Source organism: Eretmochelys imbricata, chromosome 9 (genome assembly GCF_965152235.1).
Source record: "Eretmochelys imbricata isolate rEreImb1 chromosome 9, rEreImb1.hap1, whole genome shotgun sequence".
Lineage (NCBI taxonomy): Eukaryota > Metazoa > Chordata > Testudines > Cheloniidae > Eretmochelys > Eretmochelys imbricata.
In genome coordinates this window covers 1,053,457-1,080,472 of record NC_135580.1, presented here as the reverse complement: position 1 = coordinate 1,080,472, position 27,016 = coordinate 1,053,457, and the positions used below count along the sequence as shown (strand labels likewise).

Genomic DNA, 27,016 nt, shown 5'->3' with positions numbered 1-27,016 from the left:
ACTTACTGGCATTACTGTCATAACACCAGACAGACCTTTTTAATTAAATTAACACTAAAGTCTCTGCTTCTGTAGTAAAAAAAATTATTTTTTTTTTTAAAAAGAGAAAAATAAATAAAGAATTGCACTGCAGCATCAATACTAATCTTAAAAAAAAGCGCCACACTGAAAACCAGTCTGAACTCCTGGCAATAATGTTAATTGTATAGCCAATAAGAGAGTGCTCTGGACTATAGCATCTGATTCCTGGCTATTTCTGGAATCTCAGGAATATGAACACAAACCAAAAGCAAATCTTTTGCCCAGAGGATTGCACAATACATGGAGAGAAGCTGGCCAGTTTGGGAATTGAAGTAACCACACACCAGAAAATAGGAGAGCAAGAGAAAAATGTTATCTTTTTTTCTTGACAGAATGCATCTCATTGTGATAAAGTGTGATGTCACTGTAATAAGTGTGTAAAACTGGTTCTTATGTCACCTTTACCTTTCATATTTCTAATTACATTTCAGTGAGATGTCCAGTTTCTATATGTAAACAATGCATTTGATCACCTCTTATTTTAGGCTTCAGAAACAGATAGGAAGTTACTGCATTTATGCCTAAGAATGCAACAAACTAAAGTTAGAAATGTACTTGTAAATAAAAATAAAGAAAAATATATTTACAACAAATGGAAGAAAGGGGAAGTTGATAATAATGAATACAAATCCAAAGTTAGGAATTACAGAAAACTGATAAGGAAAGCTGAGGGACACAAGAAAAAATCCAGTCAGTGGTGCTAAGGACAGTAAAGGAGATGTTAAAGTATATATTAGGAACAAAGAATCCGAATAAGCGTACTGGTCCATTTCTAGGTGCCAATGGTACAATTATCAATAATAATGCACAAAATGCAGAAGCATTCTATAAATATTTCTGTTCTGTATTTGGGGAAAAACATTTGATGTAATCATATCATATGATAAAACACTTTCCATTCCACTAGCAGCTCAGGAACATGTTAAATAGCAGCTAAAGTTAGACATTTTTAAAATCAGGAAGACTGGATAACCTGCATCCAATCATTTTAAAGGAGCTCGCTGAGGTGCTTGCTGGACCATCAATAAGTCTTGGAGCACTGGGAAAGTTCCAGAAGAAAGCTAATGTGGTGCCAATATTTAAAGAGTTAACAGAATGACCCAAGAAATTATAAGCCTGCCTGTCTGACAATTGATAGCAGGCAAAATGACAGCATGGCTGATATAGGACATGATTAATCAAGAATTAAAGTAGGGCAATAGAATTAATGCCAGCCAGCATGACTTTTTGGAAAATAGATCCTGTCACACTAACCTGATGTTTTTAAAGATGGCATTACAAGTTTGGTTGTTAAAGGTAATAGCGTTGACGTAATATACTTAGACTTGTGGGAGGCATTTGACTTAGTACTCCACAACATTTTGATTAAAAAACTAGAAGATATAAAATTAACATGGCCCACAGCCAATTTTAAATCCATTTAATAACTGACAAGTCTTAAAATGTAGTTATAAACACAGAATCATCATTGAACAGGTGTGTTTCCAGTGGGATCCGCAGAGATTTGTTATTGGTTGAATGCTATTTAACATTTTTATTAATGACTTGGAAGACCAAACCAGCACTGCTAAAGTTTGTAGATGACAAAAATTAGGGGAGTGGTAAATAATGCAGAGGACAGGTCACTGATACACAGCTATCTGGATAATTTGGTAAGCTGGGAGCAAGCAAACAATATGCATTTTAATATGACTAATTGTAAATATATGCATCTAGGAACAAGGAATGTAGGCCATACTTACAGGATGGGGCATTCTAGCTTGTGAAACAGTGACTCTGATAATCAACTGAACATTTGTTCTAGTGCAACGCTGTGACCAAATGACATTGTGCACACAATCACGAGTTTCATGCTCCACCCAAAGAGCAAGGCAAAGTTTGTGTGAAGTCACAACCCATGGGCCCAATCCAGCAAGCCAGCGGGCGCACCAATGGAGAAAAATTAGCAGGTGCTTAGCACCCACTGGCAGCCAAGCTCCCCTCCTTCTCCCCCCAGTCCTGCCCACCGGCAGCCCTACCAATCAACTCCTCCCCCTCCCTCCCAGCACCTCCTGCAGGCCAGGGAACAGTGTGCAGGAGGTGTTAGCAGGGAGGGGGAGGAGCAGGGATGGGGCAGTGGGGGAGGGGTGGAGTGGAAGTGGGGCCAGGGGTGGAGCAGGGTTTGAGCACCTCCGGGGAAAATTAGAAGCCAGCACCTGTGGCATCAGTGGATTTCAACAGAAGCTCTGAGAAGAGAACTTGCAAAGATCTGGCCTTGTGCTTTCAAACAAGCAAGAAAACAAAACAAAAGAAGAAATTTCCTTGAATTCTGTACAGTCACTGCAGTAAATATAACTGGCCAAATGGTGCACCAATTTATGCCTCAGGCAACTTTGTGGAATTAATGGGTTTTCCAGGGTTATAAATCAGCCCAGAATTTAGCCTAATAATCAGCATGGTTACAAACCATAACAAGGAGAGTTTTTGAAGTCTTACCTGTTCCAAGTCTTGAAGGCATTGCTGGCTCGCTTAAAGAGATACCCTTCCATAACAATGCCATTGGCTGCATCTACATTGTATTCTAGCTTAGTATCATCACTGGAGAAATCCTGGTATTTAAAAAAAAAAAAAATTTCAAATGCAGCTCAAAAACATTAATTTTAAACTGTGCAGATATTTGGCAATAGCATCATGCCTGCAATACCTAGTGATTACTCTGCAGCTATTAGGCCCACACACAACATTAAGAAGGTTTCAGAGTAGCATCCGTGTTAGTCTGTATTCGCAAAAAGAAAAGGAGTACTTGTGGCACCTTAGAGACTAATAATGCTCAAATAAATTGGTTAGTCTCTAAGGTGCCACAAGTACTCCTTTTCTTTTTGCGAACATTAAGAAGGTGAATTTTCAGGGAAGATTAAGGCACTAGAGTCAATTTTATTTCACAAAATCTATACCTGTCATAATTGCATTACATAACAAGACATGGGGAGTTTTACCAGCCATATTTACAGATACTTGCGAAAAAGAGCAGCATTCTACAGCTCAGTAAACTGCACATCAGCAGTGGGCAAGCGGCAGAAAAGCCAAGAAACTGAAATCAAACTGAAAGGAAATATGAAAACTTCTGTAATTTCATTAAAAGCAGAGCATCCAACTGTCTAGATACAAAAGAGTGACTGAGTAACAATACCTGAACTAAGAGTATATTTTCAGAAAGTTGCAATTAAGCAGAAATTGTGGTAATCACCATGTCTTTACTGGAACATTATATTTCACAGCAACACACTCAACTAGGGTGACCAGATGAAACGGACAAAATATTGGGACACACGGGGGAAACAAAAAAACAAAAGTAACGTTAAAAAAGCGGCCGGAGTTGCCGAAGCAAAAAAAAAAAAAGAACCCCAAACCAACCACCAGAACGGCCAAAGCCGCAATATCGGGACAAATGGTGTCCCGACCATGCATCAGTCGGGAGGCGGGACAAAGAACTAAAAATCGGGACAGTCCCGATTTTATCGGGACGTCTGGTCACCCTACGCTCAACACTGTATATTTGTGTTTTGTACAGAGTCCCCCATCCCATGATCCTATTTCTTTTATTATCTCTCTGCTTTGATTACATCTGAATTTTACATCTGATATTTTATTAATAGGGTGAGATTTTCAAAGATGTCTAAGGGATATGAACACTATTCCCAATCAAATGAATAGTAAATAGGCATCCAAATACAGTAGATGGCTGTGAAATTCATATCCTAAACTGCCCTTTGGAATCATGACTGAACTCACAACTATGTATCAACAGACATTATTCAATAAATGTATGAGGTGGAGAAAACAGTGAGCAAAGGAAGACCATATCTGGCTAAAAGTCTGATAGGACTTCTCCTCAACCTTGCCGACAAACACAAACCTAATGGAAGTTGAACATCCAGAGCATAAAATAAATACATCACAGGGTCCACCGAAAAAAACATGGGCACTGCTGTCAATAAAGATACAGCCAATGGATTTTGGAATAATAAGCACGATCCCAAAACAATTTCTGCAATGACAAAATGCACCTTCATTTGAAAGGGAACACAATACCCAACCACCCCTTCAAAGATTTTCCCCCTCTTCTGACCAGCCTCCCTTGAGTCTTGCTTGCTTTGATATGAGGTAGCTGCTCTTCTTCCAGGAGTTAGTCACCTGTAGACCTGCAGCAACCTTATGCAGACGTTAGTTGACTTTTTGGAAAAGGAAAGATAGCTGAGTTTCATCAACCTTTTATTGGCCTCACCACTCTCTAAATGGTCTTGCATGGTTACTAAAGAGGGAGACTAGGATAGGTCCTTAGGTGAGGGTTAGGGGATGTGGGAAAGGAAGAGAAGCAGTTGTCCATTCTCTCTGCATCTGGTTGGAGAGAAACGATTGAAGCCATTGTATATCTACACCACCGTCTCCTGACACATCTAAACAGGGCAGCTGTGTCAAAAGTCAGAGGAGAGGTTAAGTGTGGAAACACTGAGATGTAGTCTCCATCCATTGCCATAAGAAGGCTCTCTTAACGCCATTAGTGCTGGCTGTATGCCAGGTGTGGCCAAACCGCAGCTCATGAGCCACATACAGCTCTTTTACAGTTAAAGCATGGCTCGCAGAGCCCTCTGCACTCCCCCACCATTCTCCAGCTACCAGTCTAGGGGAGGGAGCTTGGGGCCTCTGCCCTGCATCAAGGTGGTGAGGCTAGGGACTTCTGCCCTGCAGGGACGGGAGGGAAATGGTGTGGGTCAGGTCTTTAGCCAGGTGTGCCCCCCAGCAGGCACCACACAACGGGGTGGAAGCCCAAAGCTACGGCATGCGCCGCCCCACCGGGATGAAGTCCCAATAGGCTCCGCCCCACAGGGCAGGTTGCATATATCTTGGGGCTCTCAAATTTCTGAAGATTACTGTATGTGGCTCAGAGGAACAATAAGTCTGGCCACCCTTGCTTTATGCTGTGTCCTTGTCTGGGGCCTGATTGCAAAGCATCCAGCATGGCTGCAGAGATCATACAAGGCTGGAGCTTGGCTGTCACTATTTTCTCAATGATTTTACTGCAGAATGATGCTAGAGACAGGACGATAGAAAGATTGTCTCCATCTTATATTGGCTTTTTTCAGGACTGGGTCAGCTAGTACATTCTTCAGGGAGGCTGACAGATTTACTTCTATGAAGGAGGTGCTGATCTATAAGTAGAATACATCGTCATTGTTGCTGGTTTTCATATTCCTGGAGGTGCACAGACCTGTTCTTGGGTGGAGAGTTCAAATCTTCCTAAGAAATTCTAGATCTTCATTGCATGTAACAGGCTGAAGTCTGCCATGGATTTACATGCACACAGAGTGACATTATATACATATATACACTGTGAAACCTTACGCCATGGCCCAAAGGACAAGAAATACATTTAGAACTTGGTTACACTTGGGCAAACTCAGGAAACAAACTGAATTCACTTTCAGAGTAGTTTAAACTGCATGAAACCACTGCGTGGTCATGCTTATTCAGATTTAAAGTGACCTGAATTCAGTATTATCTTAATTCACGTTGTAAACGAATTGAAATAAACTGAGGGCTTTTCTACTATAACATTTAGCTCATGGCAAGCTGGGATTTGAATCTACCCTATAGAGCAGGGCTATGTAGACAAACCCTAAGTTTAACCAGTCCTTCATCACATTGGGGGCAGTTCATTGCTGAGGGTGAGAATGACAAACTTGCACAGAGACTTTTCACAAAGAGCAAGGTGGCCAGACTATACTAATTTTTAGCAGTAGCTAAGTTAATGAGGGACGTCCATTTAATTCTCTGATTTGAGCTTTGCTCCATAGGGGCTCATCTACCAACACTTTCTGTATTGCTTATAACTATATCAGATATGAGTGTCGTTAGAGCAGTACAACCTCCTAGTATGGAGACAGTCATATCGGTATAAAGATGCTTGTTGAAGCATAGCTTATTCATGGAAATGTGGAGGAAGAAGCTTTACTTCCATAAGGCATCTTTATACTGGTATACCTGTGTCCTCACTACGGGTTGTACTGATTTAGCTATTTTGGGGGGGGGGGGGGTGCGCGCACACATGCACAGGGGTGGGGTGGGTTCTTGCCCTTAACTGAAATAGTTGAATGGACACAAAAACTGTGTCATGAACAGACCTAGGGTAGAAGGAAAAGGAGGCAGCAGCAAAGACAGCATAATCTGCTCCCACTGATGAGCCTCATACCCTACTAATAGGATTCTAAAAAGATCCCAAAGGGAACACTGCTCTGCCCCTGTGATTGGAAGAAAGTGGTAACCCAGAAGGGCACGGTTACAACTGTTAATTTAGGCCTTTTATGAATGGATGCAGGCAATAAAGACAGCAGGTGCCTGGGCCCAGGACAGTATATTATTCAATAAAATGGCCGAAGAGCTTACACACAGAATATTCTCAGCTATTCCCGATTTATTTTAATAGGTAACTATATCATGATCAGAATATTGGCTAATAATTCAGAATCTGATAGTAGGCACTCCCTATAAAAGTGAAAACTACTCTTTGAATTTTAGCAGTAACGAGCTATTGTATGGGCATATATGTTAAAAACAACACAAACAAAGCAGTTATAACCCGATGCTCATAAAACCCAGAATTCAGACATGCATACTTTTCTTTAGTCCTCAACACTTCATAAACCTTAATACTCTGATACCTGGTCCCCAATTCAGAAGATGCTAAATATTAAAAAGATTTCATATAAAAATGCACACTCAGTATAAATATTATAGTACCATTTTAGTATAATGTAAGAATTCATGTATAACATACAAACATTTTAAAATATAAGTGTTTTACAAAGTATTTTCAGGGTTTCTTTTTCCATACTGTAACCTTTTCAAAAGGGCTAAAATTTGCTGAGTTAACGTTCTTCTTACAAAATGTAATTAAGTTAATAAATGTTTTAATTTCGCTCAAACTTACCAACTCCCAAACATAATGGAACCTGCTAAAGATTTGCATCTTACTGTCCTTAATGATTTCTGTGATTTGTCGTCTGAGGAAAAAAGGTAGATTTCCTGGATTCTTTCTGCCCAACCAAGAGTGCCATGCAGTCATCACATTCTCCTCTAGGTTCGCAAAGTTGTTTGACATTGCAATTGTTTTGTAAAAAGAAACGTGATCCATTAGTTGCTTTCTTTGTAGCCTTGCGTGAATGATCCAAGTGCTCTCTCATTATGCAGCTCCTGCTTCAATTCACATTGACTGAAACCATGACTTTCTCTTAAGGCCTGGACAATACTGCTGATGTTAGCTCAACTGACTTGCAACCTTACATGGTACATTAAGACTTGAGAGTAGGTGCAGACAGTAGTTTCATACTTTCCTAACTACATGCAGTACACAACTGACTAATTTCAAAAAAAAAAAGGAGTACTTGTGGCACCTTTTTACAACTGACTAAGTATTTTTAATATTTGTACTTCACAGCAGGTCATTTACATATGAGTCAAAGATCAAACTGCAAGAGAAAGCCAAAACCAATTAAAGGCCTCCAATGCTCTATCCATGGTAGTTTACTGGTGGAGGTTTTCTTTTTCTTTTTTTTTTTTTTTTTTGGGGGGGGGGGATTTTCTATAACAGCAACAGAGTAGTTGTTGAAAAAGAAACTGGCAAACAGAGTATCATCTTTAGCGTCTTTGTATTTCATAATATAAACAAGAGGGGCAAAGCAGTCATATTATTGTAATGTATTTTTATCCTGGCAAATGGAAAAAAGTTTAATGAATCACAAAAATAATCAGAGGGGGAAAAAAAAAAAAAAAAAAATACTTCCAGCTCTTTCCAGAGAGCTCTATAGGAAATAAACCCACTCATTTCACATGATTTAGAATTTTATATTCCTTAAGCATAAAAATATTTGCTAAAGACTGAATTTGCAAATTTATTTACATTTAAAAACAGAAATTATGTTTCCACTAGCCAGCATAGACAAAACTGAAGTGCTACAACATTAGATTTCTAATTCAAACTATATTTTCTATTTTGGTATTCATTCATTTCTCAAGATTTGCCATTTACTGGGGGAGGGTCACGTAGAGGAAATGAGCCAGACAAACAATTGAAATGTATAGTATGGTCTTCTACTTTTTCATATCTTTGAAAGCAGGGATCCCCCTTTAGTAAAGCTACCCCAAGGCAACTTTAACATGTGCAACCAACACTAATTTAGTAAGTCACACGCCTAATTGCTGACTTTGTGGGTGCTCTGGGCTCAAGCACCCACAGAAAAAAAATGTGGGTGCTCAGCACCACCAGCATCGGCTGTTGGACGGCTGGGGGCAGCCGATCAGCTGTTGGGTGGCTGGAGGCAGTGCTTGAGGGCATGCAGAGAAAAACGAGCAGTGGGGGTCTCGGGGGAGGGTTTGGAGCAGAGGCAAGAAGAGGCGGAGTGATGGCGGAGCAGGGGTGGGAAGAGGCTGTGCAAGGGCAGGGCCTCAGGGGAAGGGGTGGAGCAGAGCACCCCCAGGAAAAAATTTTAAAAAGTCAGCGCCTATGCAACATCGCAGTACGTCTTACTAAATCTGACAGTGTTACATAAGAGCCATAATGTCTCAGAAATGCTTGAAAAACACCACCAATATTCTGGACATATTGGATTTTAAAACTTGCTATGCGACATGTATTTTTTCCACTTTTATCATAAGATAATTTTCTTGCGGCTATTGCATATAATCCTATTCTTTAGCAACTGCAGTTCTAGAGCCTTGCAATAGCCAAAATTAGTGATTGGTTATAAGTTCTTCATTAAAGTCTATAGAAAAGATGGTTAAACTCATTTTGCCAGACTCTGAAGGCACTCAATGTTCAAATGTTGGGTTTGTATTTTGCTTAAGTGATACTGTCAAAAAAGGAGCAGAGAAAAAAATTCAATGAAAAATAGGGTGGAAAATGGGGCAGGTTGAATGAACATCAAATACAAACAGCGCGACAAACACAGAGATGACTGGAGAGGAAATCTTAATGAAAAATAAGTACAGCATACCCAGTATTTAGGATATCCACTGTGCAAATCCAGCTTTTGAGAGGGGAATCATCTATTCCCCTCACACAGTGCCAGCATCACAGAAAGGTATCTTTGGTTTTGAAACTGAATCACCACGAGAAAAAAAAAAAAAGCCAACAAACTTGAGATATTTTAGCAAAACCTGAAATAGTTTGAGTAGTTAGCAGAAGCTGGGAAAACACAAGGTTGTTTCATCCCTATTTTAGGGCCAGGAAGTAACTCTTATTTTTCCAACAGCAGTTCTGTTTTAGGTGGACGAGAGGGATCATTCTCCCTTCAGGAGCAAAGGGCCAAAATGTGCACGTGCTTCAGCAACAGCAGTGAAGGAATCCACTCCTGATTTATAGACATGGCAGCATCTGGCTCCTCATCTTGGCTGAAGGAGACTGCCCTGGTCTACACTATGAGTTTAAGTCGAATTTAGCAGCGTTCAATCGATTTAACCCTGCACCCGTCCACATAACGAAGCATTTACGTCAACTTAAAGGGCTCTTAAAACAGATTTCTGTACTCCTCTCCCGACGAGGGGATTAGCGCTGAAATCGACCTTGCCGGGTTGAAATTGGGGTAGTGTGGTCACAATTCGACGTTATTGGCCTCCGGAAGCTATCCCAGAGTGTTGATTGTGACCGCTCTGGACAGCGCTCTCAACTCAGATGCACTGGCCAGGTAGACAGGAAAAGGCCTGCGAACTTTTGAATCTTATTTCCTGTTTGGCCAGCATAGTGAGCTGCGGGTGAGTGCAGATCTCATCAGCACAGGTGACCACGCAGTCTCAGAATCGCAAAAGAGCTCCAGCATGGACCGAATGGGAGGTACTGGATCTGATCGCTGTATGGGGAGACGAATTTGTGCTATCAGAACTCCGTTCCAAAAGACGAAATGCCCAAGCATTTGAAAAAAATCTCCAAGAACATGAAGGACAGAGGCTATAACAGGGACCCGCAGCAGTGCCATGTGAAACTTGAGCTCAGGCAAGCCTACCAAAAAAGAGAGGCAAACAGCCACTCAGGGTCAGAGCCCCAGACATGCCACTTCTGTGATGAGCTTGCATGCCATTCTAGGGAGTGCAGCCACCACTACCCAACCCGTGCTTTCACTCCGTCAATGGATTATCACGCAACAGGGATGCGCATTTTGGGGACGAGGAAGATGAGGAGGAGGCGGCGGCTGAAGATAGTGCACAGCAAGCAAGCAGAGAAACCATTAGTTGGCCCCTCGTTTTAAATTGCCAACTCATTTTAAATAGCCAACCCAATGGCTGTTTGGTATGGGAAATGCGGGCGCTGCTGTTTGAAACCATTGCCACGTTATGAAGGTTAAAGAAGCCAAAAGACCGTGGCTTACCATGGCTGCCTGCAAGCCCAATTCTGTTGCCCACCAGCCCTGCGTGTGTGATCTCTCACACCAAACCGGCAGACCCTCAATATAAGAGGCAAAATGCGATCTTGTAGCAAATGCACATGTGCTATATAATATTAACAGCAAAGTTCACCCTGAAAGAGTCTACCCATTATTCTCTAAAATGTGTCTAACTACTACTCTCCCTTTTTTCCTTCTGCAGCTGCAAATGTTTCAACACTCACAACATCATCTCCTTCCCAGAGACTAGCGAAGATTAGAAGGCGAAAAAAAACGCACTTGTGATGAAATGTTCTCTGAGCTCATGCAGTCCTCCTGCACTAAAAGAGCCCAGCAGAATGCATGGAGGCAGACAATATTAGAGTCCAGGAGAGCACAATATGAACACAAGGACAGGTGGCAGGTTGAAGATGATAGGTGGCGTCAGCTTGCTGACAGAAGGCAGGAGCCAATGCTGAGGTTACTGGAGGATCAAACTGATATGCTCCGGCGTATGGTTGAGGTGCAGGAAAGGCAGCATCAGCACAGAGCGCCGCTACAGCTCCTTTGTAACCAACCGCCTTCTCCCCAAGTTCCATAGCCTCCTCACCCAGACACCCAAGAATGCCGTGGGGGGGGCCCTCCGGTCACCCAACCACTACACCCCAGAGGACTGCCCAAGCAACAGAAAGCTGGCATTCAGTAAGTTTTGAAGTGCAGCTTGGCCTTGTCCTTCCCTCCTGCCCCATCCCTCCTGGGCTACCTTAGCAGTTATCCCCCTATTTGTGTGAATAAATAAATAAAGAATGCATGAATTTGAAGCAACAATGACTTTACTGCCTCTGCAAGTGGTGATTCAAGGGGGAAGGAGAGGGTGGTTAGCTTACAGGGAAGAAGGTTTTCATCAAGGAGAAACAAAGAACTTTCACACCGTAGCCTGGCCAGTCATGAAACTGGTTTTCAAAGCTTCTCTGATGCGCACCGCACCCTCCTGTACTCTTCTAACCGCCCTGGTGTCTGGCTGCGCGTAATCAGCAGCCAGGCGATTTGCCTCAACCTCCCACCCCACCATAAACGTCTCCCCCTTACTCTCACAGATATTGTGGAGCACACAGCAAGCAGTAATAACAGTGGGAATACTGGTTTCGCTGAGGTCTAACCTAGTCAGTAAACTGCGCCAGCGTGCTTTTAAACGTCCAAATGCACATTCTACCACCATTCTGCACTTGCTCAGCCTGTAGTTGAACAGCTCCTGACTGCTGTCCAGGCTGCCTGTGTACGGCTTCATGAGCCATGGCATTAAAGGGTAGGGTGGGTCCCCAAGGATAACTAAGCACTAAGAATGCATTTGTTACTTATTTCTGGGGGGAGAGTTACACTGTGGTAAGGAAAGGAGTACCTGTGGCACCTTAGAGACTAACAAATTTGTTTGAGCATAAGTTTTCGTGAGCTACAGCTCACTTCAGGCATTTCAACATCCCCAACAGTTATTTTCTGGTCTGGGAAGAAAGTCCTTGCTGCAGCTGTTGAAACAGACCAGATTCCTGAAGATGTGAGCGTCATGTACCTTTCCCGGCCATCCCACATTGACGTTGGTGAAACGTCCCTTGTGATCCACCAGTGCTTGAAGCACCATTGAAAAGTACCCCTTGCGGTTTACGTACTCGCTGCCTTGGTGCTCCGGTGCCAAGATAGGGATACGGGTTCCATCTATCGCCCCACCACAGTTAGGGAATCCCATTGCAGCAAAGCCATCCACTATGACCTGCACATTTCCCAGAGTCACTACCCTTGGCAGCAGCAGCTCAGTGATTGTGTTGGCTACTTGAATCACAGCAGCCCCCACAGAAGGTTTGCCCACTCCAAATTGATTCCCAACTAACGGGTAGCTGTCTGGCATTGCAAGCTTCCACAGGGCTATCACCACTCATTTGTGAACTGTGAGGGCTGCTCTCATCTTGGTATTCTGGCACTTCAGGGCAGGGGAAAGCAAGTCAGTTCCCTGAAAGTTCCCTTATGGATGCGAAAGTTTCGCAGCCATTGGGAATTGTCCCACACCTGCAACACTATGCGGTCCCACCAGTCTGTGCTTCTTTCCCGGGCCGAGAATTGGCGTTCCACGGCATGAACCTGCCCCATTACCACCATCGTCGTCTCCTGGGTGCTTGCCAGCAGACAGTGCAGTACAACTGCTAGCTGTCATCGTCTCCTGGGTACTCGCAGTGCTGCTGGCCGGGAGAGCAGCCTGAGGCAGAATGGCCCACTCAGGGATTGAACTCACAACCCTGAGTTTAGAAGGCCAATGCTCAAACCACTGAGCTATCCCTCTGCCAATATTCCAGGCAGGACTGAATCTCCATTAGACAAAACTTGGAGAATGACCTGAGTCACTCCCATTTATGTCCAGGCGCCCCTGACAGATCTCACTGAGGTCTGCCAGGAGCACCCATGTCTGCCCAAGCACCCCAACCGCCCTCACCGAGGCCGGCCAAGAGCACCCAGGAGACGACAAGGATGGCTACCAGTCGTAATGCACCATCCACTGCCACAAGGCAATGAGCTGCTGCTGCTGCTGTGTAGCAATGCAGTCCTGGGTCTACCAACACCCAGGAGATGTACGGTGACGGTGAGCTGAGCAGGCTCCATGCTCGCCGTAGCATGGCATCTGCATGGGTAACCCAGGAAAGAAGGCACAAAACAATTGTCTGCCATTGCTTTAACTGGGGAGGGGGGGTGGGGGGGGCTGACAACATGTACCCAGAACCACCCATGACAATGTTTTTTTGCCCCATCAGGCATTGGGACCTCAACACAGAATTCCAATGGGCAGCGGAGACTGCAGGAACTGTGGGATAGCTACCCACAGTGCAATGCTCCAGAAGTCGACGCTAGCCTCGGTACTGTGGAAGCACTCCGCCGACTTAAACGGTCTTAAGTGGGGACACACAATCGACTGTATAAAATCAATTTCTAAAAAAACAACCTCTATAAATTCGACCTAATTTTGTAGCGTAGACACAGCCTGTGCTATGATACTTTGCTCATCCACCTCCCCTAACTCCAGCTCCCTCCTAACCATTACTCTAAGTTGCTTTTTACATGAAAGAATAGTGTTTGAATACAATGAAAAACATACTTTGAATACAGTAAAAACATATTTTACCGTATTATTGCTGTGTTCACAGCATCATATAAGCTATGTTACAAAACAAAAAGTCATTATAGCCTTGAGAGAAAGGGATTAATGTAGTGAGTCCAAAGTTATTTAATTACACAACAGTTGTTCCTGCAACACACGGCTGCATCAGACTAAGAAAACAAGAAATCTGGCAGTCTCACATTAGACTGACAATACTATTCGCTGAAGGCTGCCTATCCTCTTTTGGCAGCTAAAATACTTGTTTTTCCGTCTGTAAATTTATAGCAAAAAGGGTCCTAGAATTCACCTGGTGTTGCCATCTTATTCCACCAACCACCATGTACCTGAGCAAATATGAGATAAAAGTTTATTCTATTTTTATACATATGGATTGCTTCTAGCATCCTTGCAGTATGTGCATGAACCTGACAGACATAAATTAAACCATAACAAATGGAGGCCATCTTACCTACAGAAAAACCAGACTACCCAGCACATCTAAACCAGCCCCACCACTTTTACACCAACCTCTCAGGAAAAGAGAAAATTAAAAAATACACTTTTCAGCACACTGAACATCAACTTGAGAAATGAGTTATTAATTAGGATTACTATATACACAAGTCCTGTCCCTGAAAAGCTTGCCATCTACACAAAATCCGGTTATTGACCTTCCATAACTGCTGTTCTTTGAGATATGATGCTCTTGTCCATTCCACGTTAGGTGTGTGCACGTTATGTGCACCACTGCTGGAGATTTTTCCCTCAGTGACCAGAGGGGTAAAAGCGTGGGTTGGGGAATGGACATGAGCAATGCATATCTAAGAACAAAAGGTCAGTAACCATTTTTTCTTTTATTTTTACCAGCAGGACAGTGGGGTGGGAGGAGGTATTGTTTCATATTCTCTGTGTATATATAAAGTCTGCTGCAGTTTCCACAGTATGCATCTGATGAAGTGAGCTGTAGCTCACGAAAGCTCATGCTCAAATAAATTGGTTAGTCTCTAAGGTGCCACAAGTACTCCATTTCTTTTTGCAAATACAGACTAACACGGCTGTTACTCTGAAACCTGTCATTTTTTCTTCGAGTGCTTTCTCATGTCCATTCCACATTAGGTGACTCACAAGCAGTACCCAAGAAGGTGGGCTCTGAGTTCATGGACATGCGTACTTCAACACTGCTCTCCCGAACCTGGCGTCATCTCAAGCCTGCTGGGTGATGGCGTAGGGGGATGAGAAAGTATGCACCGATGACCAGATTGCAGCACTGCAGACGTCTTGGATTGGAACATGGGCCAGAAACGCTGCTGAAGAAGCCTGAGCTCTTATGGAATGAATGGTCAAGATGGCAGGCGGCGGAACATTCGCCTGCTCATAGCATACCCAAATGCAGGAGATTATCCAGGATGAGATTCTCTTGACTGAAACTGGTTGTCCTTTCATCCTCTCTGCTGTTGCCACAAAGAGTTGTATGGATCTGCGAAACAATTTAGCCCTCTCGATGTAGAAAGCAAGGGCACGACTAACATTCCATGAGTGAAGTTGTCGCTCTTCTGAATTCTTGTGCAGCTTTGGGAAGACGACTGGCGGGAAAATGGCTTGGTTGCCTTGGAACTGCGAGACCACCTTTGGCAGGAGGGCCATATGGGGGGGGCCCAGTTGAACCTTGCCCTTCAAGAACACCACGTACAGTGGTTCTGACATAAGGGCCCTGATTTCAGAGACCTTTCTGGCTGAGGTCATCGCTATCAGGAAGGCGACCTTCCAGGAGAGAAACAGCAGAGGACATGATACTAGCCGCTCAAAAGGACCAAGTTCAAATCCCACATGGGAATCAGTTCACAAACCTGACAGTAAAGTCTCTCTAACCCCTTAAAGTGGATTGTCATCCCGTGAAAGAAAAATGACCTTCCCCCCACTGACAGATGGAAGGCTGAGACTGCTGCTAGGTGTGACAGATGTGAATGCCAGACCTCCTTGTTTAAGGTGGAGCAAGCAGTCCAAAATGGATTGAAGAGAAGACTGAGTCAGAAAGGCCTCGTCGGGACAACCATATCAAAAAAATGCTTCCACTTAGCGAGGTAGGTTGCTCTAGTGGACAGCTTCCTACTACCCAGCAAGACCTGTCAAACTTGTTCCAAACAGGTTTGCTCCTCCAGGTTCAGTCATGGAGCTTCCATGCAGTCAGGTAAAGGGACACGAGGTTCAGGTGGAGTAAACAGCCATTGTCTTACAGCCGCGTAGCCAGGGTCAGGTCTAATCATAGAATCATAGAATATCAGGGTTGGAAGGGACCCCTGAAGGTCATCTAGTCCAACCCCCTGCTCGAAGCAGGACCAATTCCCAGTTAAATCATCCCAGCCAGGGCTTTCTCAAGCCTGACCTTAAAAACCTCTAAGGAAGGAGATTCTACCATCTCCCTAGGTAATGCATTCCAGTGTTTCACCACCCTCTTAGTGAAAAAGTTTTTCCTAATATCCAATCTAAACCTCCCCCACTGCAACTTGAGACCATTACTCCTCGTTCTGTCATCCGCTACCATTGAGAACAGTCTAGAGCCATCCTCTTTGGAACCCCCTTTCAGGTAGTTGAAAGCAGCTATCAAATCCCCCCTCATTCTTCTCTTCTGCAGGCTAAACAATCCCAGCTCCCTCAGCCTCTCCTCATAAGTCATGTGTTCTAGACCCCTAATCATTTTTGTTGCCCTTCGCTGGACTCTCTCCAATTTATCCACATCCTTCTTGTAGTGTGGGGCCCAAAACTGGACACAGTACTCCAGATGAGGCCTCACCAATGTTGAATAGAGGGGAACGATCACGTCCCTCCATCTGCTCGCTATGCCCCTACTTATACATTCCAAAATGCCATTGGCCTTCTTGGCAACAAGGGCACACTGCTGACTCATATCCAGCTTCTCATCCACTGTCACCCCTAGGTCCTTTTCCGCAGAACTGCTGCCTAGCCATTCGGTCCCTAGTCTGTAGCTGTGCATTGGATTCTTCCATCCTAAGTGCAGGACCCTGCACTTATCCTTATTGAACCTCATCAGATTTCTTTTGGCCCAATCCTCCAAATTTGTCTAGGTCCCTCTGTATCCTATCCCTCCCCTCCAGCGTATCTACCACTCCTCCCAGTTTAGTATCATCCGCAAATTTGCTGAGAGTGCAATCTACACCATCCTCCAGATCATTTATGAAGATATTGAACAAAACCGGCCCCAGGACCGACCCCTGGGGCACTCCACTTGACACCGGCTGCCAACTAGACATGGAGCCATTGATCACTACCCGTTGAGCCCGACAATCTAGCCAACTTTCTACCCACCTTATAGTGCATTCATCCAGCCCATACTACTTTAACTTGCTGACAAGAACACTGTGGGAGACCGTGTCAAAAGCTTTGCTAAAGTCAAGAAACAATACATCCACTGCTTTCCCTTCATCCACAGAACCAGTAACCTCATCATAGAAGGCAATTAGATTAGTCAGGCATGACCTTCCCTTGGTGAATCCATGCTGACTGTTCCTGGATCACTTTCCTCTCATGTAAGTGCTTCAGGATTGATTCTTTGAGGACCTGCTCCATGATTTTTCCAGGGACTGAGGTGAGGCTGACTGGCCTGTAGTTCCCAGGATCCTCCTCCTTCCCTTTTTTAAAGATTGGCACTACATTAGCCTTTTTCCAGTCATCTGGGACTTCCCCCGTTCGCCACGAGTTTTCAAAGATAATGGCCAATGGCTCTGCAATCACAGCCGCCAATTCCTTTAGCACTCTCGGATTCAACTCGTCCGGCCCCGTGGACTTGTGCACGTCCAGCTTTTCTAAATAGTCCCTAACCACCTCTTTCTCCACAGAGGGCTGGCCATCTATTCCCCATGTTGTGATGCCCAGCGCAGCAATCTGGGAGCTGACCTTGTTAGTGAAGACAGAGGCAAAAAAAGCATTGAGTACATTAGCTTTTTCCACATCCTCTGTCACTAGGTTGCCTCCCTCATTCATTAAGGGGCCCACACTTTCTTTGGCTTTCTTCTTGTTGCCAACATACCTGAAGAAACCCTTCTTGTTACTCTCGACATCTCTTGCTAGCTGCAGCTCCAAGTGCGATTTGGCCCTCCTGATTTCATTCCTACATGCCCGAGCAATATTTTTATACTCTTCCCTGGTCATATGTCCAACCTTCCACTTCTGGTAAGCTTCTTTTTTATGTTTAAGATCCGCTAGGATTTCACCGTTAAGCCAAGCTGGTCGCCTGCCATATTTACTATTCTTTCGACTCATTGGGATGGTTTGTCCCTGTAACCTCAACAGGGATTCCTTGAAATACAGCCAGCTCTCCTGGACTCCTTTCCCCTTCAAGTTAGTCCCCCAGGGGATCCTGGCCATCCGTCTAGGCGGAGTGGAAGCAGTAGCGCTATGGATAAGTCTAACAGCATGCCGAACCAGTGTTGGCATGACTGCACTAGGGCTATAAGAATAGCTCTTGCCTTGCCCCACTTGATTTTTAGAAGGACCTTGTGTACCAGAGAAACTGAGGAAATGCATAGAACAGAAGCTCTGTTCCTGGAAACAGGAAGCGTCTGAAAGGGAGCCAGGGCTGTTCCTGTTCAGCGAACAAAACTGATGGGCTTTCCTGTTCTGCTTGGTCACGAACAGGTCTACCTGGGGAGATCCCCACCTTTGGGGCATGCACTTCATGACCTCTGGGTGAAGGGACCACTCGTGGTGAGGGGAAAAAGATCTGCTGAGATTATCTTCCAGGGCACTCTTGCCTCTTGAAAGATTGGATGCCTCGAGGTGAATTGAGTGCTTTACACAGAAGTCCCATAGAGGTGTGGCCTCTTGACTCAGGGCGGAGGAACGTGCTCCTCTCTGCTTGTAGAAGATGACTGAGGTGTCTGCCTGTGATTTGGGGAAGAAACACTTGGCAAACTAAGTAGACCGCTTGGAGCTCCCTAACATTTACATGCTGGGAGAGTCCGTCCTGGGACCGCAGGGCCTGTGTCCTGAGGTGATCAAGGTCAGTAGCGTAGCTAGGGGGGAGCGGGGCAGCGCCCGCTCCCCCACTGAGCGCAAGTGGCACCTTCTCAATGTCTTGGTGCCTTTTAAATTTTCCCCTGTTGAGGGAACGGGGGGAGTGATCCAAAAAAAAAAAAAAAAAAAGGCGCCACCCGCTGCAGGGCTTTTACTCACCCGGCAGCGCCCCGGGGCTTTGGCGGCACCGCGGCAGGACCGTCACGCACGCCGGGGCTTCGGTGGCAGACACCCGGAGCGAGCGAGGGCGACCGCCAGAGCGCCGCTGGGTGAGTCAAAGCGCCACAGCGGGTGGCGTTGGTTTTTTCGGATCGCTCCCCCATTCCCTCCCCCCGGCTATGCGGCGGATCGAGGTGTGCTCTCCAACCCAGGTCTAAAGCATCTGACGCTCCAGACAGTGACGGCTGAGGGGCGACAACGGGGACACCCGCCATCACAGAAGGGGGGCTCTTACACCAGTCGAGGGAGGCAGGGACCAGGGCTGGAACAGTGAGCACCGAGTCCAGGTGGTGTCTGTTTGGCGAGTACACTGAACCTAACCACACGTGCAGGCCCTGAGGCACAGCCTTATGTGCCGTACCACGTAGTGCACGTGGTCATGTGTCCCAGGAGCTTGAGGCAAAATCGGACTGCTGTGATTGGATGGGCCATGACCTTGGGTATCAGGTCCAACATTGTCTGGAATTGAGCCTCTGGAAGAAAGGTTCTGTCCTGGTCAAGTCGAACACTGCCCCAGTAAACTCTATTCTCTGTACTGGAATGAGAGTCAGCTTCTGTTCCTTTATCAACAGGCTCAGTACTCAGAAGGTGGCTTCGCCCATGCTGATGCTGTTCTTTGCTTGGACTTTGATCAGCCAGCCATCAAGGTACGGGTAGACTAGAATGCCTCGCCTTCTGAGGAAAGCCACTACCATCACCATGCATTTTGTAAGAACCCGGGGGCCATGGACAGGCCAAAAGGAAGAGCAGTGAATTAATAATGAGTCTGGTTTACCATAAATCTGAGGAATCTTCTGTGGCCACAGAAGATGGAAATGTAAAAGTAAGCAACCTTCAAGTCGAGGGCAGTGTACCAGTCCCCTGGATCCAAGGATGGGATGATGGAGGCTAGGGAGACAATGTGGAACGTCAGTTTCTTGAGATAATTGTTGTGGTGACACAGGTCCAGAATGGGACCAAGGGCCCACTTGGCCTTTGGGATTAAGAAATTTTGGGAGTAAAACCCTTTCCCTCTCAATTTTTGAGGTACCTCTTCCACAGTCATCACCTGTAGGGCTAAGAGTTGTTCATGATAAGGGTCCCTGAAGAGGAACGGGGATGGGTGGTGGCAGGCAAGGGTGGACAAAAACTGAAGGATATAACTGCCCACCACTGTATTTAGCACCCAGTGGTCTGACATGTTGTGGGACCACGCCAGGCTGAAGTGGGAAAGTTGGTCCAAAAACAAAGGCGGGAAAGGATCCAAAGCAGGAACTGGCATAGTGCCCTCAGGTGCACCTTCAAAAGGCCTGCTTGGGCCCGCCCAAAGTACCTATACGACCCCTGCATTGAGGCGGAGGCAGATGGAAGCAGTGAATGCGCTTGTAACCTCCGCTTCTTCTTTTGAACAAGTCCTGTCTTGGTGGCAGAGCCGAAAAAACGGGTTGGCTACTGAGGCTCCAAGTGTTTCCTTGAAGGGGCTGGAGCATAGAAGCCCAGGGACCCGAGGGTAGGCTTTGAGTTCTTCAGGCCTTGGAGCTTTATGTCCGTTTGCTTCAAAAAACAACAATAAGCCTTTGAAAGGGAGGTCCTGAATCAATTATTGGACCTCCTGAGGTAGCCCTGAAGACTCCAGCCAAGAACACTGCCTCATAGCCACTGCAAAGGCCACTGGCCTGGCCACCGTGTTGGCTGCGTCCAGGTCTGCCTGGAGAGAGGTTCTGGCAACGTTCTTTCCCTCCTCTAAGAGGGCAGAGGATTCCTGCCTTGAGTCCTGAGGCACAGAGTCTTTACATTTGAGGAGTCCCACAAGTTGTAATTTTGCATCTCCCAAGCAGGGCTTCTTGGTTCGAGATTCATGGCTGTAGTCTGCCTGGCGAATAAATGTTTCTCCCAAACAGATTGGGTTTCTGTGTGTCCTTCTGCTTGATAGGATATAAAGTCATCTTGCAGCAGTGAGCCGCTTGGTCCAGAGATGGGAGGAAGAGGCCTGTACCGGGGGGGACTACTTCCTCTTCTTCAGTCTCAACTACCTCAATGGGGTCCATGTCCTGTGTCAGTACTGGGTTCAGTGCCGAATGGAGTGGTGCAGGAGCTCTCCTCTCAGAAGCAACCGAGTAGAACCGGTGAGGAGATGGACCCGATACCAGGGAAAACCCTCATGGGTTCCAGAATGGCCACTGCATAAGCCCTGACCACCTGGCAGGTACCAGCAAAGAGAACCTCACCAGGGTCCGGCAGCACATAAGATGGGTACCGGTAGCAGTTCTTGGACTGGGTGTAGGAGGAGTCCTGAGGTGACCACAGGGGAGCGGTAACCCTCACTTCCACGAATCAGTGTTGAGAGTCTGGCAACAAGTGCTGGACTGGGGTTGACCTCATAGAAGAAAGTAGGGTCAGTTTGCCCCTGGAAGGTATCAAAGGTCACGGTGCTGGGAAGGAGCTCGGAACACCATGTTCTCTCCTGCTCATGCTCATCGGAGCTGGTGGTTGTACCATTGGAGTCGGTGGTACCAGGAGTAATAAGTCCTTGGCTGCTGCAAAGGCCTCTGGGGTTGAAGGCACCATGATTCCACTGGTGCCACAATGACTTCTCGGCATCAGCAGAGGGTCCCGCAACAGAATCAACATTCTGGGCGGAGTCAACGGTGCAGAAGGGAAGGAAGGGGGCGGAGTGGTCCAACATGGGTTGCACTCTACTACCTTCCCCTTGCTTGCCTTTCTCTCTTTGGCACCAGCAAGCGCCCTCTCTGATTATTGCTTTTTATGTTTCTTCCTCAGCACCAGAGATAGAGAATGGTATCGGGATACATGCAGTCCTGGAGGAGTGTTTTGCACTGAGGCCCAAGTGCTCTGTGCCAAATGCAAGCAGCTTGGCTCCAAAGCCAGTCTAAGAGCGGCTTCTATTAGGATAGACCTCGATCTAGCCTCTGTCTTTCTTCATACGAGGCTTAAATTCTCAACAAATTTGACAGCGCTCTCATACGTGAGCCACTCCCAGACACTTCAGACAACTGGAATGTGGGTCATGCCACAGGAGGGGTTCTAACTATCTACGCTAGTCTTATTTATAATATTTATGCTACAATTATACTAAGATTAAAAAACTAGGAAACAGACGAAACCACTGAAAGACACCTTGCCAAAGCAAGAGGAGTTGTTCCAGTAGCCATCACAGGTGGTAAGAAGGAACTCAGAGGGAGTGGGGTCCGTGGGGCCCCTTATACCGATGCATAAGCGCGCAGCACCAGAGGGTGCTGGAGCCGGCCCAACGGATACCACTGAGGGAAAAATCTCCGGCAACAGTGCACATGGCATGCGCACAACATGGAATGGACATGAGCAAGTACTCAAAGAAGAATACACACACCGTAAAACCTAGATAAGGTGTCAAGTTAAAACTATGAATTATATATACACACATACACACACACGCACTTTTTATTGAAGGTTAATGTTTGTGGGAATAAGTGAACCTTTAGGAGGGATGTGAATACTGGTAGGAGGAGGGAAGTGCTTGGCTTGCCAACATTGTGAGGGTTCATGCCTATGGGCAGTATGGAAGAAGGTACAATGATGGGAATGGGAGGGGGAGAAGGAAAGAAATGGGACAGCAAGGGCTGGCACTCTAGATCGAGTGACAGGGAAATGAGATGACACAAGAAACCAGAGCTAGGCTTTAGGCCAGCTGAGAGCTGTGAAGGCCCTGCGAGGCAAGAAGCTTAAACCTGGTACATAGGCAAGTGGAAGGATCTGAAGAGGATAGAGAGACAAGGAAAGCAATTTAAGAAGCTGCTGTTCAAGTTAAGCGCTTTCCACCAAAAACTCTGTCTTCCTTCAAGCCCCAGAATGATGAATTTAGGGACTATCATCACAGCAAATGAGGTGATCCTGACTTATGAGATGAGGAGCATATGTCCAACAGAAACAAGGCCTAAACCCTAGGGCTTTTTAGAGCAAAACCAGCATGAATAGCATCTGTAAACGCACTGGGAGTCTTTGTAAACGGTGTAACATTATTAAGAAACTAAAATAATTACAGATGACTTGATGAATTATTTTCATATAGTTTGCTAACCTAACTCAAGTGCAGTAGTTGAACGGCAACAAGAAGTAAGATCCAATTCGTGTTTTTGAAGTTCTAACTGATCAGGTTTCCATAAGTACTGGATTTCTTTATCAAAGCTCCATAGTAACCACTCAGCTTATTAGAAATAGTTTACCTGTAATGCAGCCTTATGCAGCATTTAAGGAAAAAAACAAAACAAGTAAGGATAATGGGCCTACAGCAATTATTATAGCTCATGGTAACTAATCACGTAACTTATTCCTTCAATGGTCAATTGATAGTATGTACCAAGAGAGGTCTTAATCCTGTGCCAGGTGCTGCTGCTCTCTAACAGAAGCTATTACTTTCCAGCTATAGCTTTTCCCCAAAAAAGAACTTCCATCCTATTCCCAACTTCATTTTGCTACTGAATTTTCTTATTAAATTCTAGCATTACAATAAGAAAATGAATATTGACCCAGATCTTTATAACTATTCATGCGACTGAAGATGCTTTGTTCCACTTTAACTGGCTGCAATTTTCCCAACATGCAATAGCACCAGTTAGTACATATCCAAATTTGCCAATAATTAACTTTCAGTTAGTGTTTAGCTTTCACATTCATATACATTTAAATAAGAAATACAAGCCAAGCTTCCCCTTGGGTTTTCTTTAACTGTTTGTCTACAAGAGTGGCAGATACTCTCAACTTCAAAACACTATATTTCGCCCCAATTCAGGAAGAAAGTAAAAAGAACGTACATCTACAAGGCCACATGGAGGATGCCCTTTCTATAACAATTACAGCAAGCAAAAAGTTAACTTTATGGCAAAGAAGACTCCAAGATACCATATTCAGAGTCAGGTTTCTAATAAATGGGTTATATTTCTCAGCATTTGAATATAGTCATTCAGTAGAACAGTGAAATTGATATTTTAGCTAGCGCACAGAAATATTGTGACCTTGTTTGGTAACACAATCCGAACGTCTGCAAACCATCTCTCCGTTTAATTACCTGTAATTCTATTTCACTGCACTGCAAGGACACTATTTCTAGCAGTTCTAATGCAGTTATGCTCTGTTGCTGAGACATACCAAACAGATGTACAAAATGTGTGTACAGTTTCTATTTTACATTCCTTCAAGTACCTTTTGTTGAATAGTGGAGTGCTTTTGCTCCATATCTCTCTTCTCCTTTGCAGCATCTACACCCAACTGATCCAGCTGTAAAGAGAAAAAGAAATTTGGCTCTTTAGACTTTATAATGCATGTTAGAAAAAATATATTATGTCTAGACATTGCATGACTTGCCTTATACACAGGAAGGTCACTTCCTTGATCACAGACATTTACCTTTAATATCAACTAAAGTCCTGTTTAAAGCATTTTACTACCATTCTGAATTAACAGGACAAATTTTCCTGACACAAAACCTCTTTGATAGGTGTACATTTCCTTTAGGCTCTAAGGAAAACGTTTCCAAGAATAGTATGGTGCCAGGGATATGCGACTGGTACACTGCATTGATGACATGTTCAGCCTCTGAAGAAAGGAATGACTCATGCTTTAGCTGCTCTTGCTGGCTGACTGGTCCGTTCAGCAGCAGTGGCATTAGCAGAGAAAGCCAGACAGAAGGGGAGGTTGGGGACTTTCCCCTCCAAAGAGAAGGTGGTGATGTCCCCAGCTGAGCTTTTTTAAAATTGACAGCTCCCATGTGCTCCCTGAGACAGCATTAAATGGGGCAAGGTTCTATAGCTATTCAGGTGGTTTGCGGCTTCCCAGATGTTGTAAAAATAGTGATTATTGCAGAAAACATGGCATACAGGAGATATTTCTAAAAAAAAACCACATTTAAATGTCTTAAGATAAAAAATATCACTATTTAAAACCTGTCTTGTAATAAAATATCAGTAGAACTATGATAATACCGTTACTGATGTCAGTGCTTTTGCCCAGAATTACTTGAGAGAGATCTATGAATATATGACTGGTTAAAAGGTATTCTGATGTGGTGGAGATAGAAGCTCGTTGACAGATCCTTTGGTACGATACAGCGTGGTATAATATTTTGTATACTCTTGTAGACTTTAGTCTTTCAACATCCTATAAAAATTAAGTACGGTAATTTGGTCCTTTTACCCCAAACCAGAATATTATACTTCCCTCAGCCCCAATCAGTGTTACAAGATCACTGAACATTAATGCAGATAAAGAAGTTACGGCTGGAGGACTAAGAGTTGGCACTAAACAGAGTGATGACCAGCAATTTTGCATATGTGATTTTGTGCAGCCTTTGCCCTACCTCAGCACTGGGGTAGCAAAGTTGTATGTATCAGAGAGCAACTGCACTTCACCACCACAAGTCAGTCGTGGAGAAGGGCACAGTATCTGACCAACAGAATCCCTAGTAGAGAAACTCATCGTGTAAAACTAACTATGGGTGAGGAAGTCTGCCCAGCCCTTCTCATTTCTACCATTACGGCAATGCAAAAGGGATGGAGACTGGCCGCATCTCTGTTTGCCATTTCCTCAGGAGGAATAGATGCTCTGTAGCTGGTTCCTCTGCTATCGCCCCTCTACCCTCTAGTACAGCGGGTGTCCAGAGCATGCTTTACTCCAGCTATCCTTGGGGTTCCATTACTATCTGGCCATGTTTAGAACAGGCCTTCGACTGCTCTAAACTTCATAGGGCCAGGCCTGGCACAAAACTGACCTCAGAATCTGGAAGCCGTACTTGGCTTCTTGCCAGCACTCCCCCCACCCCGCTGCACAGGGTGGAAGATGACTGCAGTACTAAATCCCCGCATCATTCTAGAAGTCTTGCTCTGCTCGACATTAATATGTCATTGGATTGTATGTGCTATCGTTGTATGTGAAGTTATGAAGTTTGGCTAGGTATGTATTACTGAAACATGTTCTGACGTTGAACACACCCACAAGCAGTCTTTCAGGTCCAACAGTAAAAAGGCCAGACAATGTTAATAGCTTATTGAGGAAATGCACAAAAGCACCAGGATTACCCCAGCAACTGTGTACAATAGAAACCTCTCTCTGTGTAGAGATAGCACTACACAGTGGGAACTGTTTGACCCAGGGCATAGCAAAAGAGCTTTCCAGAAAGTGAGAAGATATAAAATGGAGGAAATGACATCATGATGGTACCTCACTCTCCCTACAACACCTGGAAACACCTGAGGAACAAAGACTGAATGGGGGGAAGTGATGGTCCCAGGCTAAAGGGATTTCTAGCCTGTGTATGAAAACCTGGGAAACCCAAGCTGCAAAGCCAAGGTAGCTTGTGCCTTAAGAATCTGCCAGCCTCTTTACCACTCAGGGTGAGAATTTACTAATTCATATCCTACCTATCTAGTATGTTAAGCTCAGTTTGCGGTTTTGTTTATTTACTAGGTAATCTGCTTTGATCTGTTTGCTACCACTTATCACTTAAAAATCTATCCTTTTGTAGTTAAACTTATTTTATGTTTTAATCCAAATCAGTGTGCGTTTAACTAAGGTCTCTGGGGAAAATCTCAGCTTGGTCACCACAAGCATGTATGGTCCTCTTCACATTGAGGGAGAGGCGTACAAGGTGTTAAACCCATATACTGGCCAGATTTGACCGTGACAGGACAGTACCGCTCCGGGGTCCTAGGCTAGGAAGCTGATGGTTAGAAAGCATGCATGTGACTGCAGCTGGGCGTGTCCCTACCTGTGTGAATGCTGGTGAAAGTGCAAGCTTGGAGGCCTTTGCAACTAGTCACAGCAGCACAGTGTGAAAGGGAGCCCAGGCTGGTGGGTCAGAGTGCTCAGTGGTACCCCAGCTCCAGATGGCACCCCGGGGGGAATCAATCACATGCATTTGTTCAAAAAAGGCACAAAATAATTTTCTAAGCTGATTTTTTTCAGCTGAATCCTTTCACATCACTGGCTGATTTTGCAAAGGCCTTATGCTCAACTTGACAGCATTTCTGTTGGTCTATAACACGATGACATCTGAACACCATTTCTGATCAATTTCAAAATTTCAGGGAGTGTTCAGGCCTCAAAGGGTAAAACCCTATTGATTTGGGGGGAATTCCAAAAACCAAAAGGGAAAAGGGGGGGGGGGCACAAGGAGCCCCTGCCA

The 27,016-nt window shown here is 44.9% G+C and overlaps 1 protein-coding gene across 4 annotated transcripts in view; it reads right to left on the bottom strand.

The window, feature by feature from the left end:
• Window positions 1-27,016, bottom strand: part of ACAP2 (ArfGAP with coiled-coil, ankyrin repeat and PH domains 2) — a 121,001-nt gene that overhangs the window by 46,100 nt on the left and 47,885 nt on the right. For all 4 annotated transcript variants that reach the window (XM_077826195.1, XM_077826192.1, XM_077826194.1 and 1 more), the window contains exons 9-10: window positions 24,040-24,114; window positions 2,557-2,669 (exon numbers count right to left, since the gene is read on the bottom strand). In XM_077826195.1, coding sequence (XP_077682321.1) covers window positions 2,557-2,669; window positions 24,040-24,114 — 188 coding nt within the window. The remainder of the gene's footprint in view (window positions 1-2,556; window positions 2,670-24,039; window positions 24,115-27,016) is intronic.